We start from the raw sequence: 12560 nt of genomic DNA on the forward strand, positions 1-12560 counted from the left end.
AATTTACAGATTTCTTTGAATGGGAGTTCAAAAGCTTTCAGAAAAAGAGTGCAATATAAAATCTATTATTATTAAATTATAACCAACTAATTTTTAGAGAATTTAATAAAGTTAAAAATACAAAAACATTTTGTCAAAATAGAAAAAAATTACCACTCTCAATTGCGAACAAACTTGAATCATTGTGTGAACACGGACAGAATTTAAAAACCGAATCCTAACCCCATCTTCCACATCCTCTCCTAAATTGCACAGTCTGCATAGAGATCAAAGACATTTGCTTAGCAACCATGGGAGAATTTTATGTTATATGTATTCTAGTTTAACAGGGTTATAATGGAGCAAATTTTGATGAAAGCAAAGTAAGTTGATGATATTTTAACTGTTTGGAGATAGATTTCCGTCTAAAAAATGTGGGTATAATGGATGAAACAATTTAAATTAAGAAAATTAGCAAATAATTTAAATTAGTGAAATTAAAAAATTATATAAGGAAAAATTTCCAGCTTTTCTTTAAAATTTCCAGGTTTTCCAGGTTTTTATCCATATTTCCCTGATTTTTCCAGGTTTTTTCCAGTATAAAAAAAATTCCCTGATAATTCCAGGTTTTCCAGGTGGGTGGCCACCCTGTTATTGATGCAATTATGTAGCTTAAAACTTTAATTAATGATTTGTGTTGAGCTAAACTTGTTATCCACAAAAGAAAATGTCTAAGTAACAAAATGTGCTAAGAAAGAGTTGCCGAGGCTTATATCTCTATTTTTGGACAATTTAGTACATGTATAAATTTAAATAAGTTAATATTGTATCTTCGATGAAAGTTATATCTTTATTGTCAATTTGATTAGGGTGAGAGTAATTTTTCTTCAGTAGTCTTTTTCTCCTAATGTTTTTTTATATTGATATTTGATGTGGAATTAGGAAAATTTTTAAAAATTATTATAAAATAAATGTATTAAAAAAAAATTGAGGTTATGTTTTTAAAGACGTTTTGCTACTTTTTTCCCCTCTGATCTTTCAAAATTCTGTTACTTATAATTATACAATGGAATGATTTAACTACCATCAAACACTTCATTGTTAAATAATCAGTAATTGTCTGATGAAGAAAATTTTTTAATGTCAAATGTATTTGTAAAAATATTTATTAAATCAGCTGTTGGCTGTTGTATGAGGAGCTGGTGTTGCTCTGAGATCATCTAGATTATCATGGTGAATTTCTTTGAAACACCCTGGCTGAATTATTACAAACTACAGGCATTCCTGTCTGTGCAGATATCAGAAATATCAGCATGAAGAAAATTCCATATAGAGTTCATTTCTAATCCAACCACTTTCTTCAGTCCTTTTATCTTTTCTAAGGTTTTTTTTTTTTTATTAATGACAATGTTACATTGATTTAGATTTTTAATGCTTCGCTAGTTTTATTCTAATATACAGGATGTAAAAAAAAGTTTTAAAAGTGTGAAATATCTTGAGAAATATACATCAGATCAAAAAATTAAACTAGATACATTCAATAATTTTTAAAAGCTATCCAATGTTATCAAATTCTATCATTCACCCCGTCCCCCCACGCAAAGGTGGGGTCACTTAAATATGAACCCGTATTATATTTTTCAGATTCGCATTATTCACCAGAAAAAATGTAACTATATTTAAGTTACAGGTTTATGCATTTTGCTCCCAAGATGGCATTGTAACCAAGAAAATTAAAAAGGTTACAAATTGTTTAAAATGGTGGTAACTCAAGACCCATCAGGTTGAAAAAAAAATTAGAAAAAAATTTTTTTGGCATTATTTCAATAAATAAATAAAATAAAAAATAAATTAAAACATCTATTAAATTTTTTCAATATTTTTATTTTCATATTTTTAATCTATCCTTTTTGTCTTCATTGAGCTATATATATATATATATATACATGTATATATATATCAGGGGTCTGTCCAGACATTTTGTGAAAGGTCTGTTTTTCGTGAAATTGTGAAAAAATTACTCATATTCTTTCAACCAGGGTCCGCTTTTATGAATTTGTGCAAATAGGATCCGTTATTGCAAAAAAAAAATTTTTTCAAGGAGTTTTTAAATTGTATAGACATACAAGATTATGCTCAACACTGTAAAATTGTAATTAAAAAAATTTAATTTTAAAAAATAAACAACAATTGCTCCTTCTAAATTAGAGATGCACCATACAAATATTTGGTATTTAGCCTATATTGCTGAACGCAGAATATAAATTTCGGACGCATAATGGAAGAATCGTCTGTCGAAGACAAAACTTAATTCGTTTACATCCATCTTTCTTGTTTTCTGCCCTGGAAAGGGTTTATTCGATTAACAAAATAATAATGAAGATAAACAAATTTGTGAAGGGTCCGATTAAAAGAAAAATCATTTTGTGAAGGGTCCGTTTTTAAGTTAAAATATTTTGTGAAGGGTCCGTTTTTAAGTTAAAATATTTTGTGAAGGGTCCGTTTTTATGAAAAGATATTTTGTGAAGGGTCCGTTAACGGACCCAAATTTCTTCTAAACAGACCCCTGTATATATATATATATACCCAACTTAGCTATCCACTTATTTATTTTGGAGAAATAGTGAGTTTAAAGAGATTCCTCTGTTATGGAGTAAACAAAAACAATTAGATGAATGTTAAGTTTAATATAGGGATTAAAATTCCCAGTAGTCTTGTAATGATATTATTAAATTAATTATATGTTACATAATACTATCTTAGTATAATATTTACTAACTTAGTATAATACTATAATATTTATTTATTTTTTAGGTTCATATCTAATAGATATTTGCGTAAGCCTGTGTGCAAGGATCAGGATGTTGAATGGGCCTATGCATTTGATGTTCATCTTAATGCTTTTTTTCCTCTTCTAATAATTTTGCACATTTTCCAATTATTTTTTTATCATCGTAAGTATCAGATTGACACAGTGTATCTCAATTGTTGCAAAGTTTACGTTAAAAAATTCTGGGATAATTAATTGAATAAGGAAAAAAAAATTATAAAAATTGGTTGAAAAAAAAAAAAAAAAAAAACACTTTCTAAAATATATTTTAGGAATACTTTTTTTTTTTGTGTAGATTTGGTAGAGTTTTGGAAACAAGTTAGATTTTTAAATACTATGTTGCATATAAACCATGTTGCATTTAACTATAATTTATTTTTAAAAAATTTATATTTTATTTTAAATTATTGTTCAAAAATTCTTTTTAAAAGTTAATAATTTAACCAAGTTGTTTTTTATAAATATGCATAGTTTAGTATTTTTGATTGATCATAAAAAGTTATTTTTTTTATTACAAAATTTTTTTTTAATTCAGTTAAGTATTTTAAATATTATTATTATAATTTTAATTTTACGGTATGTTGTAGAAATAAAACAATTTATTTTTTAAAAATAATCTAGAAAATTAAGTTATTCAGTGTAAGTGAATATAAAGAGTAGAGTTCGATTTTTTTTTTTTATATGAATAGTTACATATCATGTCTAGTTAAGTTGGCTGTGTAAAACCTTAAGTAATTTTTTGAGTTTTTGTTGTAAAGATTGTAACATTGTTTTTCTCCTTCAGTATATCTAGATGAAACTATTCACATTGCAGGAGAAAAATTTTTTTTAAGTTTTTCTCCTTACAAAATGTAGAACAAAATAAATAAATAAAAATTTAAATATGTTTCTAGCATGTAATAATTTTATTTATTCTAAGTGAAAAATATATCCATAGCCAACAAGCAAAGAATTATTTTGCATAAAATTATTGTTAAGTTAAAGTGTTGATAATGAAATTTTGTTTTTTAGATGTAATGTGGAATTCATGTAAATATTTATTTTGTAAAATATTAAAAAAAAACATTAAAAGTATGTATTATATATAATGTTTAAATTTCCAATTTAGTAATGCTAATGTTATTTTTAAGATATCTAAATTGAATGAAAATTTGTTTTGCCAATATTTTTGATTAATTCTTTTTTTCCCTAATTATAAATAAATTTTACTAGTGGGCTCCACCCGTTGCTTCCTATTCCCTAAAGATTGCAGAGCAATCCTTGGAGGTTGATGATAAGATTGTTAACATGATTTACTCGTTGCTAAATTAAACTCCTTTGTTTCTTAGAGTGAAATCTGAAGAATCAATTACTAAGATCTTTAAAACGAATTCCTCTTTAAAAAATTGAAATCTTTAGTCAATAAGTTATCGAAATTAGAAAATTTAAATGAAATAAATGACACACAATAATAAAACTTGTGAAGAATAATATTTTAATTAAATTAACTGTAGTAAGTAGTAATTGACAGTCATTTTTCGCAATATCAAATTTTTTTTTAATATTATACTTGTATAGTGTTACGTATCATATTGTATTGATTTACATTTTATAAATAATAGTTCTATGAAAGACAAATGAGTTTTGTCATTCCTTCAGAACTACAAAAAAGGACCTCAGAAATACGGCTGAAATGACCGAATTTAAGGCTAATTTTAGTTTCACAAAATTATGGATAGATGTTTCACCAACATTATGATTAGATAAAAACAGAAAGTTTGACTTAGAGAGGTCAGCTTTTTACCCACAGATGGAGAGATTTCTTTTATTCACTTCAAGGAAGAGGTTTCTCTACACTTTTTCGTTTATATATATATATATATATATATATATATATATATAGTTTGAAATAAATAAGAATTGAAACACTTTTTTTTTATAGTTTACTTTTAATGCTCTAAAATCTATTACTTTTACTTTTTTGCCTTTATGTGGTCATTTACCTTAAATGTGGATTTCAAAATAGCTTAAAAGTATTTATTTGTGATAATCAAGTAATTTATATTATATAGATTGTAGAGTTTTTTTAAATTACTATTAAATTAACTTAATCATTAAACAACATATATTATCTCTTTCAGTTTTAATCAGTCGAGGCTGGGTATTTGTTGGAAACACTCTGTGGTTAATAGCTATTGGATATTATATATACATCACATTTCTTGGATACAGTGGTAATAATCTTAAACAATTAAAAAAAAAAATCTACTTTTAACCATATCAGTGATATACTTTAACTTTTTTTTTTCTATTCTTTCAGCTTTGCCTATATTAGAAAATACACAAGTTCTTCTGTATCCCCTACTAGTATTATTTATGCTGTACATACTTTTCCTAATCATAAATTATAATATTTGTTTACATGTTATGAATTTTTATGAGTATCGTGTACTATGAGTTTGAAGAACAACTAGAATTATGTAAAAATGTGTAAATACTATCATTTTTCTGTTTTTGATAAAATATATAAGTGTGTGTTTATATATATATATATGCATTCACTGTCACAACTGCAATAAAATATTTAATATTTATGCATCTTAGTGGAAATTACACATTACGAAATATTATGTGTGACTTTTGTTGTACGTTAAATAATTGTTAATAAAGGATTATTTATATTTTTAGTTGTTCATTTTATCATTTATCCAATGCTAGGTAATTGTTAAAGTGCAGTTATTTTGAAATAGTTAAGGGAATTTTTAATTATTCCTAAAAAGATGATTTGTAAAAGTTAATATGAAAAATATTTTTAACACATATTTATTTATAGTTTTTTTTTAAAGTTTTAATATTTCTTTATTACTTTATAAGGGTTAAAAGAATTTTAAACTTCCTTTTGTATGCAATGAGATAGAAAACTCAAAGTTGAGTTTGGTTTAAGAAAATTATGTGCACCACTGACCAGTGTTATTCACATGTTTAAATTTATGAACTGGATTTTTTTCCAATTGAAATGTGATACTTATACTATTATGATAAATATTTTGAATCCATCCATCCATTGTCTTATTCTTTAAAAATAAGTGTTGCATTAAAGAAGAAAGCATTTTAAGGAGAATTTTATGCATTTGTATTTAAGAGCTACAACTGTTTTTTAGTCCTACTCCATGAGAAATAAAAATGATTTGAGTAGGGAAAAACTCATTAAATTGCTTACTCTTAAAAAAAGCTATTATTATTTTCATTTTAAATTTAAAAAAAAAAAAAAAAATTATTGCAACTCCATCTTTTTTTATTCCTACAAATTAATTGACAAAAAAATAAAATCATTGTTATTTTCATTCAAAGCCCTCATGAAATTGTGAAAACCCACTTAGTGAGTTAGATATCAAATGAAAAAAAAAATTTAGACCAGAAAACAATAAAAAAAATTGATCAATTTCTAAACTATTTTCTTCAAACATTTCTCAATTATTTATATACCCAAACTACATAAAACCAAATGGATATAATTAAAATGTATTTATTAAACAGATTATTTTACTTACAATTAATGGAAAACTATATTTTAAAACTTTTATGTCACTTCCATTCTTGTTTAATAATTTATTATTACATATCAGTCTATATTATATAAACATCCACTCAATAATAATTAGGATATATCTCCCTATCATCATTTTACTGGATAAAACCTTCAATTATCAATGTAATCAGACCTTAATATACTTATTATTGTACAAAAAATATTTCCAACCTAAAACAATAATTTGAAAAATTGATGATTTAAAACACTGATTTTTTTTAAACAATAAAATGATTTGCCAACCATGCAATTGTTAGAATTTTTCAAACTATTAAATGATTCCCACAAATCTAGATCAGATTATGATACACAGTGTTGGATATTAGCAAAAATACAAACCTGTGATTAAAAGTTAAGCTATATCTGGTGATGGAATATTCTTTATAATATAGAAAATATTGACATTGAATGCATGTTTGAAAGTTTATGAGCTATAATTCAAGGTTACATTCAGTTTATCCATTATAAGACCATACCTCAGCTTTATTGTCCTCAGCATTAGGATATTTAAGGTTGGTGAAATTTTTAAGTTAACAATATAATGTCTACTAACAGGAGTTGTTAGGAGGATATCTGGTGTTCTCTAAACACACCCTTTTTCGTCTCCTTTCTTTTGTTTGATTAACTTGTTCCTTTTAACTTATTGGTCATTCCTTTTTTTATAATCTCTTTGTTTTCATTCTGTTTCCATACTAAAGAAGGTTGTTCATTATAAAATAGAAACTATAGTACTAAGTGATGTCTGATTTTGAAGCAAATTTTGTGTTCTTTTTACATTGTTTAACTTTATGCATATGCAGTACAAAGCTAACCCTTTCTTTAATTAGTTTTCTTGCCGTTGAAATCTCGCATTCTATGAAGTGAGATCGAAGAAAAAAGATAAAAAATGTAACCTAATATAAATATGATTATTATAAAATCAGAGTTTTCCTTAGGAATGAAAAAGGCCAAGACGCTTCCTCTCCGAAAAGAGTACTTCTGAGTTTTAAAAGGGCACTTACTTAACATCGTAAATATTTAACAAAATGTGCAATATTATTTAATGAATGAATTTTATGCTCAACAATTTTTTAATTATTTTCTCATACTATTTTATGAATATATTTCAAATCATAATTTTCTTTCATTATCAAAATAAGAGAAAAATTTGTAGTTTATAAAAATAATTAAAGGCATGCTAAAAGGCAATCTCTTTTTTTTTCTCCCTCCAAAAACCCTAAACTAGCAAAAAATGTTTAATTGATAAACAATTTGAAAGCTTTTTTCTATAATTTAAACTAAAAATTATTAGAAAGTATACATTTAAAAATTCTGTTTTTTAAATTTTTAAAAGAGGTATTTATTTAAAAAATTAGTTTTAAAATTACTTAAAAAATTTATTAATAACTTCCCCCCCCCCCTGCCGAAAATAGATACTTATATAAATTTAACCAGTTAAAAATATTCCTAACAAATTAAATGTTTGTAATAGTAATCAGAATTAAACCTATAAACAAGGATAATTTTTCCAGTGTGTAATTATTATTTAAAAACAATGAATAAATTTTTTTAAAAGTGAATCTGAATAAAAAGGCATAGTTTTTAAGGGATGGCGGCGTACTTTTATAAAAAGGGCAAAGATTGTGCATTTATTGGGATCAAAGGGCAAGCAGGGAGGGTCACCTTTCAGAAGTCGCTTTAAGAAAACACTGTTGCAATATTGATTACAATGTAATTAATTATATTATTTAGGATACTTTTAGCAAATTAAATTAAGCAATGAAAATTTATGTACCAATTCAAATATTTTTTTCAAAAAATATCAGTCATTATTAAATAAATTTTAAAATAATAAAGTTATTAAAAGGGCTTTTAAATAAAATTACATAAGTATAAGTGAAGAATAAGTTTAAAAAGCATGTGCATCATGTAAAAATTTTATTTTTGTTAAATAAACATAGGAGTTGTCACCAAAACGTTACTAATAATATGAGTAATGCTAAATTAATTAAATGTTAGTAATTAAATCAGGGCTGCCAACTGCTGCACTTTCTACAAAATATTTTATAAAACTGGTTAACAATTGAAAACTAAAACTTGAAATGGATTAGCTATTTTTGAAATCCCCTTAAATGGTTATCACTATATAGCTCGAACAAAATGGTATTTTGTATAAACTTTCAAACAATTTATATGCAGCTATAGGCAACATTACTTTAAATCAAATTTACTAAACCAAGAACTATACATTTAAACATAAATTTTGTTATTCCTGGGGAAAAAAGTGCCCACAAAGTGGAGCAGTTTGGCATATTAGATTAAATGTTTGGAAATAAATCAGCAAAAATAATCTTTTTTATATTATAAAAGTTTAAAGATTTGATTAATCTCTGAAACAGTTTACTTACAACATTTATTTGAGATAAGATGTGAGATATATATTTTTTTAAATTTAACAAAATCAGCTTTAATAAGATAACAAAAAATTCACTGTTTTAAGAAGAAGAAAAAAAAAAATTTTACAAAAATTTTCTATTTTATACAAATAAGACTAGCAGTTCTCACTTAGTAACTTAGCAATAAATATTTGTTAGAACAAAAAAAAAAAANTTATGAAAAAAAAAAAAAAAAGTTTCTTTTTAATTATTTTAATAAAAAAATTTTTTGAATCCACTAAATTTGATTTTATGTGAACTAGGAGATTAGAGAACAAATGTATTAAGTTAAATGATAAGTGTTCAGATAAAGATAAGTAATGCTCAATATAAAATTTTTAGATTAAAATAAAAAATGTCTATGCTTACATACACTAGGTCATAAAAAAATCAGTAATTTGGTTAGTTAATTTCAAAACTGCTGGTTTGCTAAGCTTTACAGAGTGATACATCGGTATGATGTGAATAAAATTGCTTATACATTAAGAAGGATCTTATGAAAAAAAATTTTGGCACATTTATTGAAATTAAAGTTCAAGTGAACTATCATAGTGAAGAAATGGGTTTCAATCCACAGTGGCATCCACCTAGTTTTAGAGCGATAGGTATCAGATTGTCTGGAAAGTAGAGGTGGCCAGCGTACAATTTTGACCCCTGTACTACATTCATGTCATTATTCAAGATATTGTGGAGCCTTAACTTATATAATCTCCCTTGCTCACAACTAGAGTGAGTGAGAAATATGGAGTAGCTAGCATTCGCCTTTTTCTGTGAAGCCTTTTCTACACTCTAGTACCCATTTTACTTATATTTGAACATTCTGCCATTAGTATATTCGCACCATTGTTTTGAAGGATAAATTCAAATATTAATATCATGGGAATGTCCTGTGTGGCCTAAAATTGTTAAAATAAAATCTGAAGATAACTTGGATGCATTGGTAAAATAAAAAATTAATTTGCTGTAGTGAGAGTTTTTTTTTTCCCGCTGTTATTGTATGAGCAACTTAAAACAAAATTTTATGTTACAAGTAAGAAAATAATTTTTTCAAAAAATATTTATAATATTTTAAAACAGATTTTCTTTAAGTCTAAATTTTGATAAAACTATTAGCACTTCTAAAATTTAGGTGTTTGCAAATGTCTTTTATGACAATAAAAACATTCAATAAAATGGAACACAAATAAATATTTGAAAGGACAAGTTTTTAAAAATATTTTTATGTATTTTATTGAGATTTTAATTTTTATTAAGTTATTGAGTAACTGTGAAAATAAGAATTAATGTATTCATATATGAGATTGAAGTTCTCTAAGAAAAATTGTGATCTGTGTTCCTCATATATATATTTTTTTTAATTAATAAAATATTTCGAATAGTTTATTGTTTTCAATGATATGAAAATATATTATAAAACTAAGACACAATTATTTAAAATCCCTGTTTTTAATTTTGCTTAAATTATCACTTATTGAAAAGTTTAGTTTTTTATTTATAGTTGAAAGTATACTATTACTTTTTAAAAAAAATTTATATTCTAAAAGTACTAATTTTTAAAATTACTTGCCTTCGCAAAATTTTTAACAAAACCTTTAACAATAAAAAAAAATTTCATTTTAAAAATTAAATAAAAATTAATTATAATCATCCAGTAAAAAAATTTAATTAGTTTATCAACTAGACATTTTTACTAAATATTTTCAAAAGACGCTATTCAAGAACTGTATTGTGTTCAATAATAAACATTTTAAATAGCATTTTGCAAAAATATTTTAAACATTAACAATATTATTCAATTTGTTAAGCAAAAATGGTTGAATAATGAACTTAAACTGAAAACTTAATGCATTCTTAACTACTTGAGCTTACGACTGACTAAATATAATTTTCTATATAAATTTATTGCATTCAATACTGTCCATGAAATGTAACACAGAACTTCACATGAATATAAGGATCCCATTAAACTTAGACATCTTCATCTGAATCTTCTTCATCCAATTGCTTTTGCTGCTGTTCAAATTTATAAGCATTTCTAAATGCATCAAATTCTTCTTTCGACAAACCAGAAAGTTTTAGAAAAGTTTGAACATTCCGACTAAATATTTTATTTAAAGGAGCAGTCTTGGCTTGAACAACTCTCTTTTTCATTCTATAAAACCCAGTACGCAACATAAAATCATGCCTGATTTTAATATAATCAAGATCAAATTGCATGGCTTCTGTTTTCACAATGCTACTTTGCTCAACACCCATAAAATATACAATGTATTCAACTTTTTCTTTTATATCATCAAAGTCATCTAAAAATATTTCTGGACATGTTACTAATAGTTTATCAATATCCTTTTGTGTAAATATTGTCATTAGCTCTTTAATTCTGCTGTCTATGTAAGCAGGATTTAATGTTAAAAGTTCTGGGCATCTTGTAAGAGCAGTGCAAAGTTTTTTTTTATCTACTTGAAGCATCTGCCATCTCAGAATGTTCGACATAAGATCTTCTTTACCGTAACTAAGAATTAAATGTGGCGATTTCAATATATATGCCACTTGTCCATAATTAAAGCCAAAAGATGAAAGGATATCGTTTATTTTAATGGTCTTTTTATCATTTAAAAAACTTTCGGAGTGTTTTGTTCTGTTAAAGTTAGTTCGGGTGATAATTTTAAGCATCGGTAAAAATACTGGTCTAGCTAAGACGGCGTGTTTGAGAAGCATTTCTGAGCTTTTATCAAAAAGCAATAAAGTAGAACTATAATTTTCAGGAAATGATATTCACATCATGGTAAGTAATAGTATTTTTTATAGAACAGATCACTGAATGGCATTGCTGAGTGGAAAATGTAAATAAACAGTGGCTCACTTCATTTCTATTCATTTTCAACTTCACCACATTTGGCGTTCTATTTCTGTCTCATCAAAATTTTTTTGTAAAACTCGCTGGCAATTTTTTTCTCAGCTTTTAAATGACAAAGTTAAAACTAAGAAGAATAATTCCAAACAATTTCCTTTAGGGAGCATTCTCACTGCATGTAATTGCCTAATCATTAGCAGAAAAAGAGATCCTGGTTCGTGAGTTTTATGCGGGAAAATGTATTTCAGCAATCAGAGTTGGTGTATGGAAATGCGTGTAACACATAAAACTAGAATGACCCTTGATGTCATAACTGCGCGTTAAATTTTTTTTTCACCCACAGCCCACAGGATCGCTGCGATCACTGCGAACATTTTTCAAAGGAAAAAAAAAGAAAAGAAAACGACTGGTTCACACTCTTTAGTTTAAAATTTAATGTATTTCGCGAACGCAACGACCTATAGGACTGCTAGCAGAACAACACGCATTGCAGATTTCTTCAGTGTAGCATAGTAACGTTCCTTCCTTATTGTGTCTTATTAAATTTTAAAAAGAAAATTGTTTGATATTCTTTCTTATGAAAGCGAACACAAAGTAAAATTGCTCTTTTTTTTTAAAAAAAAAAGGAATATGTATCTTCTTAGAGTTAAAACCTAATGCCTGCGAAATTACTCTATTAAAATTTTATGATCTGATATGAAAGGTCCATTTAAACTTTATATTTTATACTTTTCTGAATCACATGACTTCAAACTTTAAAATATGCAAATAGTATTCGCGATCGCAACGAACTATAGGGGGCGTTGTTGTATGAGACGCATTCAGTTACTCGAGAGACGTCGTTAATGTAGCATTGCAAGGTTCCTTCTTTATTGTGGCTAATTAAATTTGATATTCTTTCTTATGCAAACGAAA

At 25.7% G+C, this 12560-nt stretch overlaps 2 protein-coding genes across 2 annotated transcripts in view; one reads left to right on the forward strand and one right to left on the reverse strand.

The window, feature by feature from the left end:
- LOC107446897 (Unc50 RNA binding protein) overlaps nt 1-5475 on the forward strand; it is a 12424-nt gene extending 6949 nt beyond the window's left edge. The window contains exons 5-7 of the mRNA XM_043056502.2: nt 2794-2933; nt 4930-5022; nt 5109-5475. Of these exons, the coding sequence (XP_042912436.2) occupies nt 2794-2933; nt 4930-5022; nt 5109-5245 (370 nt within the window). The 3' untranslated portion in view covers nt 5246-5475. The remainder of the gene's footprint in view (nt 1-2793; nt 2934-4929; nt 5023-5108) is intronic.
- A 5198-nt stretch (nt 5476-10673) lies between these two features.
- Nucleotides 10674-11543, reverse strand: LOC107446895 (transcription termination factor 4, mitochondrial; the record flags this gene model as incomplete). The annotated part of the gene is given in 1 exon segment (XM_016061676.4): nt 10674-11543. A coding segment is annotated over 1 exon segment (784 nt), but the record flags the coding sequence as incomplete, so codon positions are not given.
- Between the last annotated feature and the right edge of the window lie 1017 nt (nt 11544-12560).

This window comes from Parasteatoda tepidariorum, chromosome 2 (assembly GCF_043381705.1).
Source record: "Parasteatoda tepidariorum isolate YZ-2023 chromosome 2, CAS_Ptep_4.0, whole genome shotgun sequence".
Lineage (NCBI taxonomy): Eukaryota > Metazoa > Arthropoda > Arachnida > Araneae > Theridiidae > Parasteatoda > Parasteatoda tepidariorum.